We start from the raw sequence: 27,778 nt of genomic DNA, 5'->3' as shown, positions 1-27,778 counted from the left end.
CTCTCCCACCCCCGTGGCCTGGCCCGATGGTAGCGCCCGAGGTTGCGGGTTTCGCGCCTGCGCAGTGCGGCGCCTAGAGGGAAAGCGAGAGGGAGACGGACGTTGAGAGAACGAGAAGGAAGGAGAGAGAAAATGGCGTCCACGGGTGAGTGTGGTGGAACTGCGGTCGCTCCGGCGACGGCCGGGATGCCCAAATTGGGGGCCGCTTGTTTCTCGGGGTGGCCGGGATGACTGAGTGGACCTGCCAAGAAGGGCGTGAGGTACCCGTCGCGGCTCGAGAAGCTCGACGGCCGGCGTCTCCCTCCGCTCCCTCCCCTCCCCCAACTGGGCAGGCCGGTTCTGGAACCTTCCGGCGCCCCCCGCGCGCGGGGGGCTCGAGGCGGCGGGTACGCGCGGGGCCTGCTTTGGTCTCCATTGTGTGATGGCCGTCGGGCCCCGCGCCCTGGGCAGCCCGCCACGTGGGCGGGGCCTGTGGCCTCTGGGCCCCCGCGTGGGGGTGGGGGGAGGGTTCGGCTAGGCTTCGGGCCCGGCACCCCGAAACCGGAGGTGGGGGGGGCCGGCGGCGGCTCGAGAAGCCGCAGGCCCGCTGACCCTGTGATTCTCCCCACCCCAACCCCATTTCCAGGGCGGCAGCCCAAGCCCGAGCGCTTCCTCTGCCTCACCGAGAAGATGAGGGAAAAAAGCAAATAAAAAAGGTTTCGCGGATTTGTGAGCCGAGGGGCGCCGACCTATGAGCGGGAGCCCCGTCATTCTTAAAGCCGGGTCGGCTGGGGCATCCGGGGCCGCAGAGCTGCGTCTAAGGCGGGCTCCAACCCCCAAGCCGAACTTCTGCCCGAACTGGGGTTTAGACGGAGTGCCCCCCCGCTCCTTTACAGCCCCCCAATCGGCTGCCTCTTCGGGATTCGGTTTTTACCGTTATTAATTCTCCTTACCGCCCCAAAAGGCAATTCCCAGAGCCATTTTTCAGCAAACGCCGAGGGAGATTTTTTGTATAAGGCCAACCCGGATCGTGTGGCCAGAAATCCCCACCGAAAGAAATTTCTGGCCTCTTTGACTTAGGGGAAACAAAAGGCACCAGTCGGCGTTTGAATTATACTTAAGTAATCGTTTCGCACGTTTATTCGCTTAGGTTAAGCCGAGAGGCTTATTTCGTGGACTGATAGAAGAGAGCGGAAGGAGGCGCGGACTGGACTTTGAAAGCCCGGGGTGGGAGCTGGAATATGATGTCTGGGGTGGTCCTTGACGCCCGGAGTGTGTAAGAGAGTAGCCTAAACGTGACCTGCGGTTTGCAGCCTGTTCCTGCACTAACTTGTGGTTATTGGTTGAGTGGGGCATTTTTGCCTCCGGGGGTGTTCTTAGGCAGCCTGACTCCAGGCCTTAAGAAGCAGTTGGAGAAGATGGAAGATGGGAAAAGCTCTGGGTCCTTCAGAGTTTTAATTTGAAAAGGGTCCAGAATCCAGCAACGGAATGACAGTTTAAGAACTCTCCGCAACTATGTAGTCAGTAAACAAGCAGGTAGATGCTGGCTGTTAGTGCCAGGGTACAGAGTGCCCCTAGAAGAAAGAACTCTGAAATAACCACAGTCTTACACACATCTTGGTGGGAAATGGTTTCCTCAAAGCCCTTTCCACCTTCCTCTTCCCTGCAGTGTTAGGATTTTGTAAGGAGGAGTGCTACTCTCCCTTCCCTGTTAACGTTTGGGGAGTAAATATGAGTGTTCAAATTTGTGTGTGGCTGGACTTGCCCCTTTTTCGTTCTCCTTTGCTCAAGCTCTTTTTACTGGTAACCACTACATACTATATTAGAATTACAATTATGGATTATGAAGACACACAGTAGTAGGCCTGGCTGGGGGCCCTTTGCTGGGGGGGGGGTCACTAACTTATCTGGACTTTGGTTTCCTTTCAGTCCAAATGAAGGGGTTAGGCTAGACCTTTTAAGAGCTTTTTCAGCCTTTAGCTTCTGACCTTACAGCAAAGTATTTTGGCTCCCACAAAGTTGTCCCATAGTGACTTGAACTCATGATGTTAGTCTGAAGCTCTAAATCTCTGCAGTTTCTTGATCGTGACTGCCTTAAAGTATCTAAAAGCCACCACCTTCGGTAATGTTAGTTGTTTTTCCTCCTCATGTGTAGCATATATAGAAAAGTACCTAGAGTATATGTCCACTTTATCGAAGAATTACAACGCGAACTCCCAAGTGACCACCATTCAGAGCAAGAAATAGAACATTGTCAGCACTCTGGAGGTCCCCCACCCCCACCCCAGTCACAGCCCCTTCTCTCCTCAACCTGTCCTGTATTTTTAGTGTAGTCTTCAGCTGCAGATTTGGTAGTTAACAAAACAAAACAAAACAAAATAACTGCTAAAAAATCTGACAAATGTGTAACTGTAGATTTTTGAGGCCATATAATGTTTGTATGCTGTAGGTAGATAACGTAAGTTCTCATGAAGCACATTTGCCACTTCCTGTAGCCCACCAATATGGGGCTAAATCAGCTGGTTTCCCATGGATCTGAGATCATTCCTTGTTCATGTCAGCTTCGCCACTTTGATGTTTTACATAACTGTTCTTGTGTAGCAGTCCTCTTGCAGACGTTGAGCTTACATGTCAGCTATTTAGAATCATTTCTCATACAGAAGCCTCTGCAGAAGGTAGTTTGAAGTATTTGATTTTTGATGCTTCATTGGTATGTTTATTTTGTAACTACAACATGGAAGAAGTGATTTGCATTTAGTTTTTTATATGTCACATACAGAGCTAAGATTGTCTTGAACAAATCAATTTGTTCATTATACATAGCCTTTGGCCGTTGATTTGATAATGTTGATGATTCAGGGTTCTGAGTTAAGGGTGTACAGAGGAAGGAAAGTGGTCAAGTGAAGTGTAGAGAGATGAAAAATGAGCTAAGTTAAAGAGATGGATTCAGCAAAATGCTCTGGGGGCAAGCCAGGTGAACTGTGAAGCAGGCTTTGAATGGAGTGGGGTTAGAAACCCCTCCACAAAGAGCTGTCAACTGTTGCTTTCAGGTGAGGGACTATTTTCTGATTGGAGAAGAAAGGACCCTTTGGTCTGCCTTAATGACAGTGTTGCCTTATAGAATAAGATACATAGTTCTTGTGGAGAGCAAAGAATTGGACAGAAAAAAAAAAGAATTGGGCAGGATTTTTTAAAAATAATTACTTTAACTTCTTTAAAAATATATGTTTGATTCAGTAGTGCCATGAAAACCTCTTAACCATTTTGTTCTCTGTTTTCACTACTTGCAGACGCCTCAGTGGACCAGAGGGGTTTTTTTGTTTTCATTTTTAGTCCTTTTTTGTGCGTGTTGTAAATTTCTTATGAAAAGGAAAGTTGTAGGAAGCTTTACTTAGAGAGGAGAGGGGAAGATAAGTTGTTTTGTTTTTTTTAAGTTGAAATCACTTGAGTTTAAAAAGATGATGTTACCTAAAACCAAGTTATTCCCCCAAAGATTAAATGCTTTCTCCTCTGCCAGTTATCATGATTCTGCCTTGACTGCTTCACTTGTACTTACAATGTGTCTAGTTTTTTAATTATTCTACAGATGTAGCCCTCATATAGACAGCAAACCCTTTAAAACACTGGATTGAGATGATTGTCCTCTTGTTTTCTGCCATTTCATTTCACAGTCCTCCTAGGGAATTATGGTTGGTCTAACTTGCTAAAGTGAGGGAGTGATTTTTTTTTTAACTAGTTTTTGAGGAGATGTAGCTACTGGTATAACCATTCTGGTGTTAAACATTGTTATATTGTTGCATGCCTCCTTTTTATATGAAGGTAAAACTTCTGATCCTCTTGAGTTTATCTTGTTCTCCTGTTAGTTTTAGGATGATGATCATATATTTGAAATGACAGCCTACGGTTAAGGGAAGTTTGTAGTCATGGGAACATGCAAAGTATCTTTGCCAAATCAGATGATCTTGACCTCATTAGCTGGCACTTTGTTAAAATTTTCTGTTTAACTGGCTCAGATTTTTTTAGTTTGGTGTTGAAAGATAAGAGGTACTCATTTGGACCTGTGTTGTCCTGTAGGTCCTCTCAATACCGTGTTTTTTTTTTAATATATTTATTTTATTTATTTATTTTTGGCTGTGTTGGGTCTTCATTGCTGTGTGTGGGCTTTCTCTAGTTATGGTGAGCGGGGGCTTCTCTTGTTGTGGAGCACAGGCTCTAGGCACACGGGCCTCAGTAATTGTGGCGCACGGGCTTAGTTGCTCCACGGCATGTGGGATCTTCCCAGACCAGGGCTCGAACCCGTGTCCCCTGCATTGGCAGGCGGATTCTTAACCACTGTGCCACCAGGGAAGTCCCTCAATACAGTTTTTAAAATTCATCTTCCTGCCACCTGAATTCCTTCCCCCCTTTTTTCCTTTCTCCTTGTAAACGTTGGCTTCACACTATTTTCTCTCCTTGTTTTCTCTAGATTACAGTACCTACAGCCAAGCTGCAGCCCAGCAGGGGTAAGTCGAACTTTTACAGCAGTACCTTGGGTGTGATTCGTTGTTTTTTAGAGTACAGAGCCTCCTTTAATTGTAGAGGATTTAGTAATGGAATCTGGATTTCTATATTCAGTTCTTGCATTTAATTTCTCTTACAGCTACAGTGCTTACACCGCCCAGCCCACTCAAGGATATGCACAGACCACCCAGGTAATCTTTAAGATAATTATTTGTGGCTGCATCCCCAAGTTAAATATTTCCATCAGCCATTGAAACAATAGCTAGCACAAATCTTTTTCAGAAATTAGGTAGTAGAAGAGTATAATGTGCTTGTAATCATAAAATACACAGGGGTTTAAACTTTCACAGTGGGAGTGCCATTGTAATGAAACCATCCTCAAACTGGGAGTTGCTAGCTCTCCTTTCCTCCCTAGTATGGTTTCTCAAGTTAGGTGTTTTGCTCCATGCTTGTTCCTTCTACATATTTTGTGTTTAAATTTATTTAACTTAATCATACAGCAGTTCTGCAGAGGAAGGTGATATTATGACATTTTGCAGATGAAAAATTGCAGTGCATAGATATTACACCATTCGCCACTGGTCACACATTAAGTGATGGGTTAACTCTTATGGGTGCCTAACTATAGGGCTTTTGAGCTCTTTCTAGTACGTGAGTCTATTCTAAAGTCTAGGCTAACAGATACTAGAAATTAGCCACCTAGTGTTCTCAATATCATCTCAAGTTCTGAAATGGTCTGTGGCATAAAATGGATACAGTAGCTCTGCCATGGAAACATTATAGGACAGGCAGAATGTGATGTCTCTGGCTGATCTTACATAACTGGTCATTCACATCTAGAATGTGATCTTGCTAATACCTGAAAAAAACAGTTCATTCCTTGCCAGGTTTTAAGTATTACTGATGTCCAGGTTCAGAAGACAGCAGTCTTGCTGTCTTAAGAAGACATGCAGCGTTCTTGTTCATTTTCTTTGACGTGGTATGATAATTTAAAAAATTTTGTCTCAAGCTGAAAATATAGTTTTCAAGATTGTCTGACAGATTTTAGTCCCATTTTCATTTTCGTTGTTCATTTTATCTTCCTAGCATTTGTTTCCGTTTGCTAAAACTGCTACACTAAGTGCTGGCAATTATACACCTGTTCCCTCATTGTTAATCATTTGAGGGCATCTTGTTAATCTCCTGTATCGTTAAACTGTGGTTTTGCCTGATTATCTCAGGAACTTTTTTGTAGTTTATGAAAATATGAGTGGATTAGATAAGGAGAAACAAGCATTCATGATACTGCGATCACTTGTCTGGTTTTTTTTTAACCTTTTTATTAGAAAGCATATTTTTGACTTTGGTTTTCCAATTTAGGAACTTAGAAGTCAGTCCATTTTATTGCTAAAATGCAAGATTCATATATGAAGTTCTTAAATCCATTTTCTTTGAGCAGGCATATGGGCAACAAAGTTACGGAACCTATGGACAGCCCACTGATGTCAGCTATACCCAGGCTCAGACCACTGCAACCTATGGGCAGACCGCCTATGCAACTTCTTATGGACAGCCTCCCACTGGTAAGACTCTAGAGAGACTTTGGGGTTACATTAGCTAGGGTGTTTGCTAAGAAGCTTGTTACTTGTGCTCTTGGGTGTATATTCTGGTTGATACCTTGGCGTTTGGGAATCCTTTATTCTTAGGAGGAGCTGGGGGTTTTTGTTTTGTTTTTTTCCTTTTCATTATATTCTCCTTGAGGGATCTCTAATAGAATGTGGGTGGGATAAATTCCAAGGGAAAAAAGAACTTTTCATGCTAGCTATTTTATACAGTGTATTGAGTAATCTCACGACAAAATAGAGAATATATAAGAGATTGTGCTAATGCTAATACTGGGAAAGAATGAGCCTTCTTAAACTGAGCTGCTTAAAAATCAAACTGATTTTCACATCTGTTTGCTTCATCTGATAGTGTGCCCTCTACTTTTTGTTTTGTGCTTTCCACAGTAGAAGGGACCAGTACAGGTTTGACTATCCTGCTCATTCTTGCATGGGAATTGCTTTCCATCTTGTCTAACCCTGTAATGTTAACCCTTTAGGTGTTTTCATTTGTTTAACCCTCAAACTTTCTAACATCACACACAATAAGGTGCTAATGGAAAACTGCTTCAGGTGCCATTCGCAGATTCATGTCCCTTTTCTTTATGTGATTTTGGGAAAGGTTTCGCTTTTTTATTTTACATTATTTTGTGTCAAGCCTTAATAATAGTTGTTCACCTTCTCAAAGGTATTTCAGGTGACTACTCCCCAGCTGATTTCCCCCTATTCCCTGAAGGATAGATTGCATGATTAGATTTATTCAGAGGAACAGATTGCCACCTTGCATGTATTATGTTTGTCTGTTGGTTGGCTTCCGGTCCAGACACATTTTATTTTCTGTTTAAATGTTAATGAATTATTTTAATCCATAGTATGTCTTAAATATATATGTAACAGCATTCCAGGGAGCAAAAAAAAAAATTATTTTAAGAATTAGAATAAATTGTATCCTAATACTGGGGTTGAAATGGAGCCTGTGAAAATTTTACAATAACTTTTTTATGTTTGGTGCTGTGTGACATTTCAGGATCCCTACCTTTAAGATGTAAAAACTTTGATTTTTCAAACTATCTTTAATCCCAAGTTATATATGGTCTATCAGAGTCATTAGTAGGGAGAAACCCACCTGTAATTTATCTCACTTCGTGACAATGTCCTGGATTTGATGGGAAGTATTTCCTAATCTATCTCATTGAATAGGATGGGAAATGTTTAAACTTTCTGTGGGTGTTGGCAACTGTAGGAAGAGCTGGAACTGAGACTCTGCAGTTTGTATTTTTAGCACAGAATTTTGAAATTGTGAGATGAACTTTACATTTTCAAGCTATTATGTTTTTAATGAGATGTAATTGACATATAACATTAGTTTCAGGTGTACAACATGATTCAATATTTGTGTATGTTGTGAAATCACCACAGTGAGTCTAGTTAACATGAATTACCACACATCCTTTTGATGAGAACTTTTAGGATCATCTGTCTTAGCAACTTTCAAATATACAATACAGTATTGCTAACTGTAGTCATCATGCTGCACATTACATCCCCATGACTAATTTATTATAGCTAGATGTTTTGTATCTTTTTGACCTTAATTAATTTTAAAAATAAGTATCATCTGAAGTAATACAGCTTAGATCTAGCCTTTGGAGCCTTTGGATCATTTTATAAGAACATGATAAAGTCATTTATAGGAAATACAGTAGTCTTCTAGATTCTGTGGAGCCATGTTTTCACTTTGTAGTTTATGGAAGACCCTTCATATCTCCCCAAATTCTTCCATCAGCTCTTGGAGTGTAGGAACTAAAATTAAACCTAGTGAGCAGATTGAGGCTGAACCAAACCAAGCAGGACCCTGACAGTAGTAAGTAGGTTCAGGAACACTTAATGCTTTTTTCCTTACCTCTTACTGTCTTTACACATAAAAATCATTGGATAGGGCTTCCCTGGTGGCGCAGTGGTTAAGAATCTGCCTGCCAATGCAGAGGACATGGGTTCGAGCCCTGGTCCAGGAAGATCCCTCATGCCGTGGAGCAATGAAGCCCATGCGCTGCAACTACTGAGCCTGCGCTCTAGAGCCCATGAGCCACAACTACTGAGCCCACGCGCTGCATCTGAAGCCCGCGCGCTCTAGAGCCCGTGCTCTGCAACAAGAGAAGCCACCACAATGAGAAGTCCGCACACCACAACAAAGAGCAGCCCCTGCTCGCTGCAACTAGAGAAAGCCCGCACACAGCAACGAAGACCCAACACGGCCAAAACTAATAAATAAATTTATTTTTAAAAGAGTCATTGGATAATTATTGAAAGAAATATATAAAAAGACACTTATAGAATATTTTAAAATTAAGCTTCATGAGAGGGAGCTATATAAATCTCAACTCTTAATTGGAATAGAAATCTTAGACTTTAGTTTTTACCGTTGAAGTTGAACAAAAATTCTGGTTGGTTTGTGTGATGTTTCTTACTACCCTTTTCCTTAAATTTATCAACACATAGTAGATATGTTGTCTTTTTGCTATTGGTCTTTTTTATTGTCATTAAATCATTTTGCTCTGTTAATTTTTGCTCATTTTGATTGGCTGCTTGTGCGGGTACTACAATTAAAAGATTATTAATTTTTGAAAAAGATGATTAATTAACCAGTGTCTGTGTAATCTTTAGCACTGCAAGGCTCTGTTGCTGGATACTTCTATGACACGAGTTACTGCCCTTGTCACTTTTTTTTGTTGTTGTTTTTTAATTGTTCTTCTCATAAATCTTTTTTTTTTTAACTGTATTTATTTATTTTTGGCTGCATTGGGTCTTTGTTGCTGCCTGCGGGCTTTCTCTAGTTGCCGCAGGCGAGGGCTACTCTTCGTTCAGGTGCGTGGGCTTCTCATTGCGGTGGCTTCTTTTGTTGCGGAGCACGGGCTTCAGTAGTTGTGGCTCGCGGGCTCTAGAGCACAGGCTCAATAGTTGTGGTGCACAGCTTCGTTGCTCTGCAGCATGTAGGATCTTCCTGGACCAGGGCTCGAACCCGTGTCCCCTGCATTGGCAGGCGGATTCTTAACCACTGCGCCACCAGGGAAGTCCTCTTCTTGTAAATCTTATAGATGGCCTGTCATGTAGGGGAAAAAAAATCTGTGTAGGACTAATAGGGTAGGTGGAATTAGATTCCAGTTAAATAAATGAGTGCTTTATGTGGTTGACATTAGGATTCTGCAAAGAACTTTTAAGTTAAATAAACAGTTCAGATGAATAATATGCCAACTTGAAAAACTTCCAGTGCTTGGGGCTCCCTGTTTGAGAAGGAAATATGTGTATAATTAATTTCAGAATTTCCCTAAAATGTTTGGGATGGAGAAGAAAGTAGTATACTCTGTGCTACAAAAGATGACACTTTAGATTGTACAAAGGGAAGTTGGTATTTGTTTTTGGCTATTTGTTGGTATTTGGCTAAATTGGTATTTGTATTTATTTTTGTGTGTATAGTGAGGACACTTTATTCTAACTGAAGTTTAAGTACTAAAACATTTTTACTTTAGTGAGATTTGGGTTTTTCTTTGATGGACATAAATGCTGACAGCTAGACCCAACTTTTTATTGCATGGCTTACTTGTGCTCGTTGACCGTGAGGGAGGAGTAGGAGGGAGGGAAGCCAAGCACCAGGAAAGGTTATAATACTTCTTGTAGAAAAGGGACGCAAGTTAGGAGCTGCAGGTCCAGGGGTGGGAGTTGTCACATTCCAAGCCCAAGTTCCAGATGAAAGGGCATGGATCCCAGGAATTCCCTGGCAGTCCAGTGGTTAGGACTCCAGGGTCTGGGTTCAGTCCCTGGTCAGGGAACTAAGATGTTGCAAGCCGAGCAGTATGGCAAAAAAAGAAAAAGGCATGGATCCTGCCTGGTTTGGCAGAGGCAGGAACTAGGGAAAGAGCCTAGCTTGGTCTCTGCACACCTGTGACAGCAGGTCTGTAACATTTGGTTAGGGAAATAGCAAGGGGGCTGCAGAGTCCATCTCCAGTATTGCTGAGCAGGAAAAAGACTCATTTGCTTGCGGTGGGTAAATAAGAAATGGGGTGGGTAATTTGATGACCGGCTTAGAATCTCAAATGGTTTTATTATGTGAAAAACATTTACCTTTTCATTGTTTATTTTGGGAATGTTAACTTTAATTTAAAATAATTTATCAGAAAAGTTAAATAGGGAAAGCCTTTGTTGGTCATGTACATAAGCAAATATAATTTGTAGTATGTCTTTATTACTAATGTGCCATTTCAAATCTTAGTGCCGGTAACAAGCATTTTCTTAGTTGTTTGTTACCCGAAACGAAATTAGCAGTTCTTAGAGTGTTTAATCAATTGTTAACATCTCACTGAAAATTAAACACATGTTCTCTGCAATTTCCAGTTTCCTTAAACATGAACTGCCCATGATGCTTGGGGTTGAAAGCAGATAGTTCCAAATGATAGGTTTTAATGCTAAAACTTGTACCTGGATCATTATTCTATAGCTACTTAAAGATGTTGTGTCATTTGCCTTTTACCTCCCTTTCTGTGACATTTTATTCCTGTTGGATTATAGAATTAGTGAAAGCAGACTTGTCCCCTATTGAATGCTTTCGAGGTGGGGGCAAAGGGAGCCCTTTTTTCTATACCAGCACTTTCTGTGGCCTACTCTCTCTCCTTTCTTTTAGGTGTGGTTTAGAGCAAAAGAGACAGTGCTTTGCTGAAAACTGAGTATTTTCAGAGAACTTAGGCTTTAAATATTGGTTTGTTGCTATTTTTACTGAAGGGGAAATATTTAAAGGAGCTAAATATCATGATGGTTGAAAGTAGGTGGTTTACAGATTGTCCTGTTAATGAGTGTCTAGGCAGGTCTCTGAGGAGCCAGAAATCTAACGTAGCTCTCCTTTATTCCAGGATATTCTACTCCAACTGCCCCCCAGGCATACAGTCAGCCTGTCCAGGGGTACGGCACTGGTGCTTATGATACCACCACTGCTACAGTCACTACCACCCAGGCCTCCTATGCAGCTCAGTCTGCATACGGCACTCAGCCTGCTTATCCAGCCTATGGGCAGCAGCCAGCAGCCACCGCGCCTGCAAGGTAAGGCCCCCTCACCTACTCCTAACACAGCATCCTCAGGCTTTCAGAAAAGAGAGCAAGCCTCACTTAGAGAATGTATGACTTGGTTCCTTTGTAATGCTTACTCACATACTTAGGTGTTAATTAATTGTTCTTCACCCGCTACAGTCACACCACAAACAGTACTCTTCATTTAGTAGAGAAATGGTGCCATCCAGGGGCCAAAATGAGGAATGTCACTGAGTGGGTTGCTAGTTTCAGAAGAGTGGACTTTTCGGTAGGAGGAAGCTGGTTATTTACTTTGCTATACCCAGAAGAAAATTGAGTGTGGTTTCCTCACAACAGAACAACTGATAGAATTGTACTTTGATGCTTTTACCTTTGGTTTTATTGACCCTGTAAATGGGTAACACCTTTCTCTTTGGGAAGAACACTAGTTCACAGTTGGGATGGGGGTAGAATCATGTGGTTCAAGAAATAGTCACACGATCCAGTTGTCAGTAAAGGGTATATCCATATCCAGAAGTCAAACGTCGGTGACATGATTTTCTCTGTATTATGTATTGGGTTGGTAATCTAACTATCCCAGGCAAGTATAAATTCTTAACTGGGTGTCCTGCTATAGGGTGAATATTTGAGCAGAGTTCATACTCCGTGACTGATTAGCAAGTAAACAGTATTAATTATTACTTAACAGAAGATTTCAGGTCTTTGCTTTAGGCAATGCACTTAGGTGGCTTCTGCATACAGTCTTGAAGGAACATTGAATTCTGGTTTGAAAGAAGACTTTTTAGGGAGTAAACAAGAGATCAACTTGTAACCTAGACTTTTTGTCTGCTGTAGAGGTAAGAAATTAGCTCTGGCAAACACTCATGAGATTACTTCTAAAATGCACAGTGAGTAATCAGAGCTACTTGGTAATTTACCTCTTCTAGACAGCCTGTGCAGTGGTTAGTGTTAAGCTGATTCCTGTAGGGTCCCAATTCAGTTGACCTAGAGTGTTCTCAGATGTTTGAAGTCCCATTTGATGCTCCATTGCAACAGTATATCCAAGCCATAGCTGGGGGGCGGGGGTATATACTAATTGGTCTTTGAATAAATCATCCTTTTTGATTCCTTTTAATTTTTCGATCGTTAACACTTTATAACAGCTGTCTTGTGATCAGTGATAGCTACTCCCTTTTCCCCTAGAAAGAGGGGGCTTGTGACCCGTTTCAGCTCTTTGGAGAAACCAGTGCTTCCACATCCTCTCTGGTCTGCCTGCTGATTCTTGGGCTTTGCTTAAAATAGCATATGCTCACTTTGCTACAACCCTGTTATAAACTGTTAACGTAAAGGGATAATAGAAACCTTTTTTTTTTCCTTGGGATTAAGATTGGTTTTCGTCATTTAACAAGGATATTTTCCAGTTCACCTGAGCGTGAGAGGAGTGTGTGTGTTTGTCTGTCTCCATCCCTATGTGTGTCCCTGCCCTACTCTGGTATTTCCATTATGGAGACTGAGGCAGGGTTAGATTAATTTATGGCAGTTCAAGTTAGGAAATGTTTTTTTCAGGTCTGTTCTTAATAGATGAGAAACATAAAAAGAGACATAAACCCACAGATTGTCCAAACTTATAAATGCCATGGACTTTTGTAAATGTTACTCTGACCCAGAATTTGCATTATTGTTAAAGTTTCTTGTTTGTCTTTAATGGTCCTTTTTGAGAAAAGGCATTTTCTTACCGAACAAACCACGTCCCCTCCCACATCTCTTAAATGGGCAGCACAAAGTATTGTAACTGCCTTTTTTTTTTTTTTTTTTTTTTTTTTTGCGGTACGCGGGCCTCTCACTGTTGTGGCCTCTCCCGTTGCGGAGCACAGGCTCCGGACACGCAGGCTCAGTGGCCATGGCTCATGGGCCCAGCCGCTCCGCGGCATGTGGGATCTTCCCGGACCGGGGCACGAACCCGTGTACCCTGCATCGGCAGGCGGACTCTCAACCACTGCGCCACCAGGGAAGCCCGTAACTGCCTTTTGTAGCTGCTGATATGGAATGAATGGAGCATGTTGATGTCTCTTCTGTGGATGAGATTAAGTCTCCCCCATCTTTAGTGTTGTCTTCCAGCAGAAACAGTTGGACCGACATTGGGTTTTGATGTAGTTCGCTTTGCAATTGTATATATTTCCAAGCTCAATACTAACATTGCTTATTGCTCATAGATTGTAGAGTTCTTACCCAAGAATTTTGTGGTTGAGAAAAAAGAAGTCTCACTTTTTTATTTCTCCTTTTAGACCGCAGGATGGTAACAAACCCGCTGAGACTAGTCAACCTCAATCTAGCACAGGGGGTTACAACCAGCCCAGCCTAGGATATGGACAGAGTAACTACAGTTATCCCCAGGTACCTGGGAGCTACCCCATGCAGCCAGTCACAGCACCACCATCCTATCCTCCTACCAGGTCAGTCTTCTCATTCTTGTTCTTGCGTCCAGTGAGCTAGTAGAATAACAAAACAGATTTTTTTCAGGCTGACCAGCTTGCTTCTGCTTCCTCAGGTGGGCTATGTTATCTGACTCTCTCAGTGATAAGCCTGACCACATATTGTACATTAAAACCTCAGTCCTAAGTTCTGATAGCAGTGCCTGACAGTCAAAAACTCTTCTCTGTAAATACGTTTTTATCACTCTAGGTTTTTTCTTTGAATTTTTTTCTTTTAGTTTATTCAGTTGAGAAACAATGAAAGCAGGTAAACAGAACCACAGAAGCCACATTCTCCGATGCATTTGAGCTGGGTAAAGTGCAGGGCATTATTTTTTCGAAAAAAAGAAAGTTCACCTTAATCATTTTATATTTGAAGGTCCATTTATGCAGCAGGCTTTTTTTTTTTAATAAATTTATTTAGTTATTTATTTTTGGCCGCATTGGGTCGTCGCTTTGTGCGGGCTTTCTCTGGTTGCAGCAAATGAGGGCAACTCTTAGCTGCGGTGCGCAGACTTCTCATTGAGGTGGCTTCTATTGCTGCGGAGCACGGGCTCAAGGCATGCAGGCTTCAGTAGTTGTGGCTCGTGGGCTCTAGAGCGCAGGCTCAGTAGTTGTGGAGCACGGACTTAGTTGCTCCACGGCATGTGGGATCTTCCCAGACCAGGGATCAAACCTGTGCCCCCTGCATTGGCAGGCGGACTCCTAACCACTGGGCCACCAGGGAAGTCCATGCACCAGCCTTTTAATGGTTAGGCCAAGGCCCTTCCTTTTGACTAAAAGTTTACTTGTTCTGTATTTTGTCTTACATTAACCACACCAGAAGCTACAATGTCCAGTTTTGGTTTCTTTAAAGTAGAGGAAGAACTGCAAGTTCTCACATTTAATTTGATGCAAGTTTTCAAATGAATTGTCTGAATTGTGTCCTAAAGTGTTAACTTAGTTTTGGTAGAATTAACAGTTCCCCTTTTTGTACTCATTTCATTGGTTTATACATTAAAGTACAGCAGACATGAGCAGGTTTATGAGCCAATACAGCTGACTGGTAAGTGTCTCTGTTCAGCTTGGAGCAGCAGTGGGCAGGGCTCTAGCAGTTCTTCCACAGGGCCCACCCACAGCTGTCATGCTGAGAGCACTTAATCTGGCTAGTGGAATAGGTGCACTTGGTGTGAAGAGAGGCCTTTGAATCCTTACAGCTGTGGTGAGGGAGGTGGTGATACTTAAAATTGTTGTTCTTAGAATTAAAATTGTAAAATGTGTTGTCTTTTTGGTTTTGCATTATGGTTCATCCAGAGTTTAATACCAGTTCTTTCAAGCTTTATTTCTGTGTAAGAATGTATCTTTGTTTAGTTTCCCTGCCCTGTAGTTGACATGTGTGAAGATGAATATCAATGTAATAGTCATCTTTCATACAATGCCTTGATAGTGACGTTTCCTTGTCCATCTTTTCTTTATTAATGCCTGGATTTCGTAGATGATCAGGCATGTCTGAAAGTTTGAAACTGTATACATACCAAAGCAGTTTGAAACTTAGACTTATCCTCAAGAGAAAAGTGGCCAAACACACACCAAGTGGCCTTTTAGCTTCAGAAAAATTGTCATCACTCAAGGGAATTATTGGAGGCAGCCTTAGGACTGAATACGGCACTTAACTGCCTCATTTTTCTCAGTGCCTTTTTTGCTGGGGCAACCTTCCCTGGCAGCACATCTGCATATTCTCCCCTTAATACAGGAAGCACCTAAACTCCCCAATTTGCCTTGAATTTGGTTGAGAATAACTATTGTTTTCATGAGGCTGGGGGTAAAGGAGAGGCTCTAGGGTTATACATTTTATAAATGGGTTGTTTTTAATAATATCCCCTCCCTTCCATTCAGAGTTTTATTCTGAATACAAAAATATTTGCTTATTTTAAATTCATTGTATGTTAATATGTAGAAAGTAACTGCATTTTTAAGGATTTCTATGTCATGTACTATTTATGTCTCATGTTTAGGGGACTAGAAAAAATAACAAGTCTCTCCTTCCTAACAAGCTCTTTGTTGTTTTTTTTTTTTTTTTTTACTTTCAGCTATTCTTCTACACAGCCGACTAGTTATGATCAGAGCAGTTACTCCCAGCAGAACACCTATGGGCAGCCGAGCAGCTATGGACAACAGAGTAGCTATGGTCAACAAAGCAGCTATGGGCAGCAGCCGCCCACTAGTTACCCCCCCCAAACTGGATCCTACAGCCAGGCTCCAAGTCAATATAGCCAACAGAGCAGCAGCTACGGGCAGCAGAGTGAGTTGCTAAGAGAGAAAACCAAATAAGAATGGTTATGTTTGGAGTTTCTGAAATGGGGAAATGCTCTTTACTATTGTGTACTTTTGAACTCCAGGATGCATCTTGAAGGTATCATATCCTGGCTAATATCCTGGCTTTTCTCCAATTTAATTGTTATTAGTATGCCTTACAAGAAAAGAGAGTTTGTAACTGACCAGAGAAAATGTTGTAGACTGCCAGCCCTGCTCTCTTTGGGGAGGTTATATGCAGTGAGTGAAGCCAGCATTTCTTATGGCCTGCCCACCCCAGCTTATTAAGAGAGAGTGAGCAGGTAGCTATTGAAGACTACTGCAATTTTGATAGTTAACAAAATGCTATGTTTTGTTTTTATTTACATTCATAAAACAAACCAAAAAAAGTTTCACAGAATGCTTACAGTTTTATGTGGAAAAGCAACCAAAAACTCAAGAAACCGTCTTCACAGTTTAATCTCTTAACTGGATTGTTGTTGTCTTTTAACTAAATTCCATTCTGAGTATGTCTCATTATGACAATGAGATGAGTAGTGCTACTTGATGGAGACTACCCCTTAGCAACCCCCAAGAAACCTGGCTCCATTTTTGTTTCTTGAGTGTGGTTTAAAGAAGCAACTTTTTAAAGACATCTTAGGATACAGAACCCTGTAAACTGTTGACCAGAGTCCTTTTTTTGTTTGGGAGTGGTTTATTCTAGATGAACTATATGAGGTTACTTCAGCCTTAATGAGCCAGTTGTTCTTGTTGAACTTTAAAAAGATCAGGGGTGCTTAATCAGGTGTAAAGAAGATGGTACCTTGGTTTGTGCCTTGCAATTGAGAATTCTATGATTCCAGGAGAAAGTACAACAGGCAGTGGTGTAAATGCTGGTCCACGGCTTACAGATGTGACTCTTTCCTCAGGTTCATTCCGACAGGACCACCCCAGTAGCATGGGTGTTTATGGGCAGGAGTCTGGAGGATTTTCCGGACCAGGAGAGAACCGGAGCATGAGTGGCCCTGATAACCGGGGCAGGGGAAGAGGGGGATTTGATCGTGGAGGCATGAGCAGAGGTGGGCGGGGAGGAGGACGCGGTGGAATGGGGTAAGAGCAAACCTTTTCTCCTTTTACCTAATTTTGTTTCATCCATAGGATTTTCAATGGAAAGAAGGGACTGAAAGACATAAGAAATTTATTTCTGCATTTCCATGGATAATCTGATGAGCCCAAGCCATCTTCCAAAACATGGAAATGTCATCTCTGTGGCATATCTAGAGGCAGTTTGCTTTTTTCAGTGCCAATCTACTTGGTTGGGATGGGGAGAACAAAGAATGGTTTTGAAATTAGAGCTTTCAGTTCCCTTCATGGTTTCCAGAGGTCCAAAGCCTCTGTGGGTAATAGACTTGGGATGGAACACACACAACTCTTAAAACAACCCTAGGTATTTAACTAATTGCTTCTGAATGGTTGTCTTGAAATACCTGGTATATATACTGCAAAAAAGGAATGCAGCTGTCTTCCACAATGTTTGTCCCCAACTTCTGTTTGTACTCGGAACTGTTGAACATAACGGTGAAGATCTTGGTTCCATAACCCTTGAACTATGGCCTGAGGTGCACCTGGTACACAAGAAGTCCAATAGCTTTTTGAAGAGTAATGTATATAATTATGGGATCACTCTTCCCATTGGAGATTTTGAGAAGTCTAAATCGGTTTGACCATTTTAATTGGTGGCACAATCTGGTTTAGAAAACTTTGTTTAGATCAGTAACATAACCCTGCTACCTGTGCCTACCCTTCCCCTCCCTTCTCCCATACCCTCTCCCCTTTCTGGTGTCTATACTTTGATGAAGGTGAGGTATAATGTTGGTTAACATAATCCAGAAGGCTTAGTTCTGTGTGTGTTCTGTCCCTATATAAATAGTAAAAAAGTTATGCAGAATGTTAATGTAGGTATAAATTGGATTTGGTGCCACTGTAGGTTCAAGGAAAAACTGAACAGAATTTCTTTAGAAATGTACTTCAAGATTAAAAAGTTGGTCTTTATTTTTTACATTAGCAATCTGTTTACTATTGAACAATACTGGTTTAAAAATACTGTTTTGCATATTCTGCATAACTTAAAACGTCTTCAGTGAAATCTTTATTGGAAGAAAGTCATTTTACAAGAGCAAAAACTTACGAATAATTTGGTATAAAGTAAAATTAATATTCTGATTTGAAGAATGTCATTCCATTATAAAGGTTTCACCTTCTTTATGGATGTTTTAAATAGATGTAGACACTTGAAATCACTATCATCACGTTTCCAATCACCTAGAATCCTAGTATTTTTTGATTGCAAAACCAATTTCAAGTTTATTCATTTTAATTCTCCAGAAGTAATAATTCTACTAATTTTGCTAGACTTTGCTAGTAGAGGGGTTCCCTCTTTCTGGGTGAGAAGTCTCTCCTGAAGCCATAGAAAACATCATGGCTTTCCTCATAGGTTTTTCAACAGACTGTGAAGCAGTCGGTTGGATCCTTTGGGGACAGGACAAGGGCTTTCCCCTCTCCCCTCTTTTTTATTGTGGTGTGGTGATGGTTTTCAGTGTCTTCTGCAGGTAAGGCACTCAATGTTGTTAACATGCCCTTTTCATTGCCTCAGTATTTTGATATTTTCATTGGCTGTTAAACGTGGAAACTTTTTAACATGCTTTGTCGCATTTATATGCTACAGGTTACAAAGTGAGAGCCTTGTATACACTTCAATACTTAAAAAGTACCCGTACTCAGTACTCAGCCGGCAGCATAATGAAAAGTGGGACTAGACACGGTGTCCATATGGAGAGGACAAATATACATAGAATATTTTTAACAAAATGTATTCATTGTATAAATGGAATCCTTCTGTAACTTTGGTAACTGCATACTTGTTGTTTGGTAATGAACCAGAGGAGGTATAATACTCTAGAATTGTGTAACATTAAAGTGTAAACTTTTGTGTTTAAAGAGAGAGAACATTTTATGGTGTGTACTTTTAAAAAGGAAACAAAGCTGCATGCAACAGCTTGAAATTGTATATTCAGGTATTAAAGGTGCAATACTGGTTAGAAAAAGCTCAGGGCCTCCCACTGAGGAGCTGCCTTTATTTAATTTTTTAAAAAAGAAACAGGCCCAATTCATATTTCTTCTCCCTTTAAAATACGTAAGGCGGTGATTTTATACTGCCATTGTCATTGTTTTCAACTGATATGTCTATAAAGTTGCACCCCCATTCCGTGGAGCCTTGGTATTTGTTGTAAATTCTCCTTTCACAGCTATTGTTAAACCCATTAGTGCCCTGAAATGTATGGCTTTATGCTGAAGATCGGCTGGATGCGTCCTCTGGTGTGTGTTGTAGGCCTTTACTTTGGTGTCTCCTGCTTTATTATACTGTGACTTGTTAGGAAGCCCAGGGCCTCACTTGGCTCTCCCCTGGGAGAGGTTGAGGGTGCACCTTTATGAACATGAAAAGATTCAGTTACCCCAGCTTGCTACTTCTCTCCACACCAAGCTCTCCCTGTTTTTCAGCTGACGACGGGGTGGGTGTTTGGGATGTATTTTTCCCCCAATTTGCCAAGTATTGCACTATTAATACCAGCCCCCCGAAATGAAAGGAACCAACCACAGTGGTGTGTACAATCAGACGAGCAAGGTTGTATATAAAGGAAATTTGAGCGAGCTGCCCTGAAGAAAGGCATAGTGACAAGATGAGAGAGATGCATTGTTTGGAGATGTGTTTAGCCAGTGCCCTTCTTCCCCACGAGCCCCCACAAGGCTCAGAGCGGTACTGGCTTTTAAAGGGAAAGGCCTTCATTTCTTCGTTTATCCCCCCAGCAGCGCTGGAGAGCGAGGTGGCTTCAATAAGCCTGGTGGTAAGTTTTTGAGTATTACCATGGATAGTGTTTAAAAAAAAATACAGTCAGTATTTAGAAAACTATAATTTTATATTAGTTTCATAAGCGGTTTAAAAATGATCTATACAAAAGAGACTAATGGGTACTGCCGGCATTGTCTTAGGGGTAATAAGGTTAACCTATGGTTACAAAACAAAGGGTAACTTGAAGTATTGAGCAACTGCTTCTGTAATATGGGGGAGAATACAGTTTTAAAGTTTGGTTTATTTGGAGGAAAAAATTTGACTTAAATTTAACACTAATTTGGCACATAAGCATTGAGAGTGTATTTGGTTAATGGTTTAAAAGCAAACCAAAGAAAAAGCAAACCCTAGCAAACCTTTCACAGATGTTAAAGGGGCACTGCTCCATTTTAGCAGTGCGGGTCATTTTGAATTTAATGAAGCCCCATCAAATGGTGGTGTAGTAGATAGCTATGTGTGTTTGTAAGGTTTGTAGCTTGCAAGACGTGCACTAACAGTATTTTATATGATCTTTCCTGGTTGGCAGGACCCATGGACGAAGGACCAGATCTTGATTTAGGTAACTCCAAATTCCTGATTTTTATATTGTGCTTTATAAATGAATAGCACAGAAGCAAGTGCGTGTTGGGGGTTCAACAGCCTGGTAAATCAATGGGATTACTCTTGCTGTCAAGAGCAGTTTGGGGCTTCCTTTATCAAAAATAAACCAAGAGTTCCATGTCATTCTTATTAGTAAGGTTGGTAGTTCTCTTAGCACCAGGGGGCAGTAGTGACCATTGGTTAATAAGCCCTAATGGATACATGACAATAACTCCCTTTGTCTACTTTTCTCTGGAAGGCCCACCTGTAGATCCAGATGAAGACTGTGACAACAGTGCAATTTATGTGCAAGGATTAAGTGACAGTGTGACTCTAGATGATCTGGCAGACTTCTTTAAGCAGTGTGGAGTTGTCAAGGTAAGTAAAAGCGTGACCATGTGATCTGGCAGATCTTGCAACCACTTCCTTCTGGACTGTCCATATTGTGGTTTGCTCCTTAAAATACAAAAAGCAAAAAACAAAAATTTTTTATAGAAAAGAAATGCTAAACATGATTTAAGCATACTTGATAACTCAGGGTCATTTTTATAATTATCATGTTAATTGTAAGAATACTTAACACGAACATTACTTATTGTGAAATATAGAATATGACATAGTTTTAAAAATAACACTTATGTATCCATATCCCCAGCATAGGAAGTACGGCTTTATATGAGTACCTTTGAAGTACCTGGTATATGTCTTCCCAGTTTTACCCCTTCTCTCAACTCCCATCCTGAAATTTATCATTCCCTTTCTTTACTTTATAGATGTGTCCTCAGTAATATTTTGTTTTACATAATTTTTGAAGAGTATTTATTAAACACTATTGTAAGGCATTATACTGGGAACAAACAGATAAGAACCCTTGGAGTTTACGTATAGTGGGGAACATATTGTAAAAAGGAATATAGTTGTACTATGTTCAGTGATCGTGATTGTTAGGGAGGAAAATAAATACAGCAAGATAGAACAGGGATAAAATGAGGAACAGAGCCACTAGGAGCAGGGAAATAATTTCAGAATAGTGGAGGGAATAGTGAGGCAGGAGCTTGCCTGGTAAGCTCAAAGAAGCTAGTGTGGCTAGAATGGTTTGGTCTGAGCTGGTGTAATGGTGGTGGGGTTATTAATTAGATGAGGAAAACTAAGAGAAACTGGGATTTTGAGAAGGTGGGGCGTCCCTAGGTCAAAATTCCACAAGTCTGGGCATCTGTATTTCATAAATACATCACAAGTTATTCATAAATTCTCTTAACAGGCTGTTTCTAACTTTTTAGTTTATAAGCCATGCTCCAGTGAATGTCCTTGTACCTGTCTCCTGGTGTGCTAGTTTCTCTATTGTGTATATACTTGATTCTTGTTATTCATGGTAGTTAAAATCATTATGCTGAGCCACTGTCCCCGGGGGAAGTATGTACAAATACACACATCTCACATATATTATAATCATAAATTCTAAAAAAATTCATCCTGATAGATCTACTCACTTCATTTTACAAAGAAAAAAAGATTCAGAAATGTGACTTGCCCAAGTTGGTATTCATATTCATCCATCTAGTCCCAGAGCCAGAACTTCTTACAGAACACTGCCCCATCCTCCCAGTCTCTGTCCTCTGGTCTTCTAGAGAGAGTTAGAATGAGAGGGGGAGAGCATCATCTTGTTCCTTCTCAGCTGGGAACATGTGCATCTGGCAACATGTGTTTCACGCTCTGTGCACGTCTGCAAGTAACCACAAAAAGTGCCCCAAGTGTTGATTTTGGTAGGCAAAATACTGATGAGTAGGCAGATTTGCAAATTTGAATCCACGGATAATGAGACCCCATTATGTCCAGGTGTAGAACTGCTGGTTCTTAAGATGTGTACAGTGTTTAACCTCAAAATAACTGTCTGGCTGACCAGCTTAGACTCCCACTGGCACTCTGACTGCACACCTGCCACAGCCTCACCGGGAATTGCCTTTTTTTTAACTTGGGTTGTTTGTCCTTTGTTGCAAATACAGGTCTCCCAGTTTGTGGCTCACTTTTTTCTTTTTTTTGGCCGTGCCACACAGCTTGCGGGATACTAGTTCCCCGACCAGGGATTGAACCTGTGCCCTCAGCAGTGAAAGAGCAGAGTCCTAAGCACTGGACCGCCAGGGAATTCCCTGTGGCCCACTTATTCATTTTTTTTTTTTGATGAGTAGAAGTTCTTAATTTTACTGTGGTTGAACTTAGAGGTCATTACCTTACTGGTTTGTGTCTTTATTTTTTTCCATTTGCAAGAGCTTTTATTCCGCAACATCTTTTGAAAGAGCCATCTTCTCCCTGGTGGTGTATAATACTTTCACATAGAAAGTACACCTCTACCTGAAGCTGTTTCTTGGCTGTTTTGTATACTTGGTTAATTTGCATGATCCCATGCTAGTAGCACTGCTAATTACTCTATGCTCGATATTGATACCTAGTAAGGCAAATTCTTCTGTTTTATTCTTTTTCTTCAGAAATGTTTACTCCTTGCTCTATACATTTTATATATATATACATTTTAGAACCAGTTTATGAAGTTCCTTAAAAAACCCCAATTGGAGGAATTCCCTGGCCGTCCAGTGGTTAGGACTCCACACTCGTTTGATCCCTAGTCAGGGAACTGAGATCCCATATGCTGTGCAGAGCGGCAAAAAACCCACAAAAACCTATTGGATGTTTACTGAACCTGTAAGAATTTTATTTATTTTGGCTGCATCGGGTCTTTGTTGCTGCATGTGAGGGCTCAGTAGTTGTGGCACACGGGGTTAGTTGCTCCATGGCATGTGGGATCTTCCCAGAGCAGGGATCCCGAACCCGTGTCCCCTGCATTGGCAGGCGGATTCTTAACCACTGCGGGGAAGTCACTGAATCTATAAGAATTTGACCCATTAACATTGTATTTCTCCATTTATTTGGTAAAGCCAATCTCCTTAAAAGTTTTGCAGATCTTTTTAGATTTAGATTTATTTTTTAGTTAATGGTATATTTTGAATGGCATTTTCTATCCAGCGATTTTGGTAAATCTTAAATCATATAAGGAGATTTCTCTCTACTTGTGAATATGTTTATTTGGGTATGTGGGGTTTATGCGTAGTTAAGAAAGCAGTGTTTACTATCAAAGTTTTGTAAAATTACAGATTTTAAACTGACATACCCCATCATTCATACCACTATTTCGCCACATTTCCTTTCAGTGTTTATGTGTATGTCCTTTATAAAAACATACGTATCAGCATATATATATATATATATATATAATATATAACATATATATCGTAATTTATCTATAAATGCAGATAAGAGTTTGATCATATGCAAAAAACACATAAAGCCATATTCTTGTGCAGTGTGGCTCTTGAAGTCAAGCCACTTGCATCTGGTGTTGAGCTGAAAAACTAGTCATCTGTTCTGTCTCGAAAAACTGGCTGTGTTGAACTTGAGATAACCAAGATCCTTTTAGAGCACTCACAGCCCTGTATGTTGTACTTAATGATAGTAATTTTTACTTTATGTGAGATGTGTCTTATATGATGGCATCAAAGCCTGCCTGAGTCCTAAGAGGTGGCTGCTCACTGGGTGCCTGTTAGTGTGACCTACAGGGTGTTGGGGCAAGTGCAGGGACACAGGAAGGAAAAGGTGGCTGGGGAGGAATGGGACCTGAAAAGTTCATTTACACAATTTGGAACTTTGGTTTTATGATAAAACCTATTTTGGTTTTATGATAAAACACATCTAAGGGAAAGTCTTCTAAGTACAGATTTGTGGTAGCTATTTAGGAAATAAGTCACCCATAATTCCACCACTCAGATAAACTATAACATCCTTCTGAATGTGTGTCTGGAAAATTGACTGCTTTTTGACAGTAGAGAACTTGGATGGAAAAGAAAAAGAAGAATTTCACATGGATTTTCCCCTGAAAACTATATTCTGGTCACAGCTTCATTATGCTATTTTACGCCTAGATAAACAAGAGGACTGGACAACCCATGATCCATATCTATTTGGACAAGGAAACAGGAAAGCCCAAAGGCGATGCTACTGTATCCTATGAAGACCCGCCAACTGCCAAAACTGCTGTCGAGTGGTTTGATGGTAGGAACCCTAGGTCAACAAGGGTGTACTCCTAGCCTTCTTAGCTCTGCCTCCTCTGGGGCACACAGAAGGTCTGGTAGCAAGTGTTGCCTGTGTCAACTTGTGGGTAAAGAAAGGGTCTTGCTCTGATGGATTAATTCTGGCTGTTAAATGTTGTTCTCTTAAAGTGGTTCTAGGGACCGGGGACAGATAGGTTCTCCCTCTGTGTGGCTATAGGACATGGCAGGAAGGAGGACCTCAAGAGCCAGAGGAGCAAGAAGACCCTCTGTCTGCTCCTGGAGGAGCACTGGATGGCTGCTGGGAAGTGCTTGTCACGTGCTCCCCTCAGCCACGTGAGGGCCCGGGCGCTGACCATGGGTTAAGAGATCCCTTACTTTCAGTCATTGTTGTTCAAAGCCTCATGCTAAAGTTGTAATTCTTCTCTAAGGATGTCAGAGGTGCAGAAAGTCCCACAGACACCTCAGCCGTATACATTTGCGTTTACATATATATGTGGCTTTGACATTGATCCTGGAATTTCACTTCGCACAAAAGTGTCAGAAAGTTCTGCCTCTCCTATTTTTTTGTTTTTCTGTTTGTTTCTTTTAAAGGCTTTTCTGGCCTTGCCTAAAAATCTTAGGGAACATCATGGGTGGGCACACTTGATGAAGCAGGAATGGTTGGTTTGATATAGGGGGCGGGGTTGGTGAAAGGAGTCATCTAACCTTGCCTGGTCCCTCAAGGGGACTAAGAGTTGGAAGGTTGGGAGTAATTGGTGTTCTGTTACCTTGTTTCAGGGAAAGATTTTCAAGGGAGCAAACTTAAAGTTTCTCTTGCTCGGAAGAAGCCTCCAATGAACAGCATGCGGGGAGGAATGCCCCCCCGTGAGGGTAGAGGGATGCCACCGCCGCTCCGAGGAGGTATTTACTGGATGCTGTCTCTGGGCTCTTTCTGTGTTGCTTTGGAAGTTTTTTAGTACACTTGTCTTTGAGGAGCTTGGTTTCTAGAGTGAAGGCAAGCCCGTTAGCAATACTGAAAAGGTATCTAGATCGATGACTATTGGGAACCACACTGCCTGGGGTTTAGCCCTGGGCTGTTGTCTTCATCTGCCCTCCTCAAGTTGTTGTGGAGCTAACTGCAGTGACTAGCCCTTGGGCCTGTGGGAAAGTATGGGCCAGGTGATGGGGCAGCGACAGCTGTGATCTCTATTTCTGTTTCCCTTCATGAGATGTATGCCTGTAGCAAATCTGGTGCTGCAAAGAGGTGGTTTATGCTTATTGCAGGTCCAGGAGGCCCGGGAGGTCCTGGAGGACCCATGGGTCGCATGGGAGGCCGTGGAGGAGACAGAGGAGGCTTCCCACCAAGAGGGCCCCGCGGTTCCCGAGGGAACCCGTCTGGAGGAGGAAACGTCCAGCACCGAGCTGGAGACTGGCAGTGCCCCAATCCGTATGTACTTCTCGGGGCACACTGATAGCCTACTAGTGCAGTCTCCCTACATCTTGCCCCATTCCCATTCTGGGGAGGCCTGCTGGATTCTTTTCATCCGCAGGAGCGTAATGATGACCATGATGGCTCTGCTGGGGGCGGTGGTGGTACTCGGTCCTTTACTGGCTTGGAGCCTTAGGGAGACGGTCAGAGTCCACTGGACTCAGGCCCACATGGTTTGACTTTGCTGGATCAAACTCTGGTGCTATGTGTGTTGCTGCCTGAGGCTCAAAAGCCGTTTTCTGTGGACTCAGTGATTATGGTGGTTTCTGCTCAGGTGGTGCCTTTACTTGTTCACTTAAGTGATACTGTTGTGATGTAACTTTATGCAGGGGGTGTGGAAACCAGAACTTTGCGTGGAGAACAGAGTGCAACCAGTGTAAGGCCCCAAAGCCTGAAGGCTTCCTCCCACCACCTTTCCCACCCCCGGGTAGGTACCCTCAATTGGCACTAACCTCTTGTGTTGCCCAGACCAGGTTGGTGATTTCAGCAAGTTCAGCCCTGGACACTGGGGCTCTTTAAGTTACACGGTTGACCCTTGAACAATGCGGGGGTTGGGGCGCTGGGCCTCTGTGCAGCCAAAAAAAAATCCACTTAGGGGCTCCCCTGGTGGTACAGTGGTTGAGAGTCCGCCTGCTGATGCAGGGGACACGGTTCGTGCCCCAGTCCGGGAAGATCCCACATGCCGTGGAGTAGCTGGGCCCGTGTAGCTGGGCCCGTGAGCCCTGGCCGCTGAGCCTGCGCGTCCGGAGCCTGTGCTCTGCAGTGGGAGAGGCGACAGCAGTGAGAGGCCTGTGTACAGCAAAAAAAAAAAAATCCACTTTCAGCCCTCCCTCCACATCCTCAGATTCTACCAACCTCAGATTAGTACTGTAGTTTATATTAGTGGGAAAAAATCGATGTATAAGTGGACCCATGCACCTCAAACCTGTTGCTGTTGTTCAAGGGTCACCTGTAGTTCCATCAGTTCTAAACTGTGACCCCAGCAGATCCTGAGGGGACCTCTGCGTTCACCCATTCTCTGTCCTCTCCTGTACTTTCCCTTACCTTAGGCGGTGACCGTGGCAGAGGTGGCCCTGGTGGCATGCGGGGAGGAAGAGGTGGCCTCATGGATCGAGGTGGTCCTGGTGGAATGTTCAGAGGTGGCCGTGGTGGAGACAGAGGTGGCTTCCGTGGCACCCGGGGCATGGACCGTGGTGGCTTTGGTGGAGGAAGACGAGGTGGCCCTGGGGGACCCCCTGGACCTTTGATGGAACAGATGGGAGGAAGAAGAGGCGGGCGTGGAGGACCTGGAAAAATGGATAAGTATGTGGTGGTAGAAACAGCTGTGGAGCACAGGGCCCATTGGGCGGCAGGTCTCACCTGTTCTGTGGGAATGAGGCAAGCAGCTCAGCTCAGGGCTGTGGAAGGGCTTCCTTTCCTCTCCCCATTTTTAACACATTGCCCCTTTTTCCTTTTTGCCCTGCAGAGGTGAGCACCGTCAGGAACGCAGAGACCGGCCCTACTAGACGCAGAGACCCCGCAGAGCTGCATTGACTACCAGATTTATTTTTTAAACCAGAAAATGTTTTAAATTTATAATTCCATATTTATAATGTTGGCCACAACATTATGATTATTCCTGTCTGTACTTTAGTATTTTTCACCATTTGTGAAGAAACATTAAAACAAGTTAAATGGTAGTGTGCCGAGTTTTTTTTTCCTTCTTTTAAAGATGGTTGTTTAACTAAGACTAAACAATGGGAATCCCTTGTGAGCATGCTCAGTATCATTGTGGAGAACCAAGAGGGCCTCTCTAACTGTAACAAACAATGTTCATGGTTGTGATGTTTTTTTTTTAAAATAAAATTCCAAATGTTTATAAACCGTCA

At 42.3% G+C, this 27,778-nt stretch overlaps 1 protein-coding gene across 6 annotated transcripts; it reads left to right on the top strand.

The window, feature by feature from the left end:
- The first annotated feature begins 8 nt into the window (after positions 1-8).
- Positions 9-27,778, top strand: EWSR1 (EWS RNA binding protein 1). 6 transcript variants are annotated; one of them, XM_049698325.1, is made up of 18 exons: positions 9-145; positions 4,445-4,481; positions 4,619-4,670; positions 5,918-6,041; positions 6,468-6,485; positions 10,961-11,147; positions 13,400-13,567; positions 15,655-15,866; positions 16,786-16,966; positions 19,724-19,758; positions 20,290-20,322; positions 20,602-20,720; positions 24,314-24,443; positions 25,220-25,342; positions 25,706-25,868; positions 26,240-26,337; positions 26,960-27,212; positions 27,376-27,778. In XM_049698325.1, the coding sequence occupies exons 1-18, from the start codon at positions 133-135 to the stop codon at positions 27,413-27,415; spliced, it is 1,986 nt and encodes a 661-aa protein (XP_049554282.1). In that variant the 5' UTR covers positions 9-132; the 3' UTR covers positions 27,416-27,778. The 6 variants fall into 6 exon arrangements, with proteins under 6 accessions (XP_049554282.1, XP_049554281.1, XP_049554286.1 ...); XM_049698324.1 differs by having other exon boundaries at positions 19,721-19,758; XM_049698326.1 differs by having other exon boundaries at positions 118-145; positions 6,471-6,485; positions 19,721-19,758.

Source organism: Orcinus orca, chromosome 15 (genome assembly GCF_937001465.1).
Source record: "Orcinus orca chromosome 15, mOrcOrc1.1, whole genome shotgun sequence".
Lineage (NCBI taxonomy): Eukaryota > Metazoa > Chordata > Mammalia > Artiodactyla > Delphinidae > Orcinus > Orcinus orca.
This window is presented reverse-complemented; position numbering and strand designations above follow the sequence as displayed.

Bases quoted from the DNA above. Each gene is read 5' to 3' on its own strand.
- EWSR1 (XM_049698324.1), top strand. The intron at 19,759-20,289 runs GTAAGTTTTTGA...CCTGGTTGGCAG, and splicing joins TGGCTTCAATAAGCCTGGTG to GACCCATGGACGAAGGACCA. The intron at 20,721-24,313 runs GTAAGTAAAAGC...TTTTACGCCTAG, and splicing joins AGCAGTGTGGAGTTGTCAAG to ATAAACAAGAGGACTGGACA.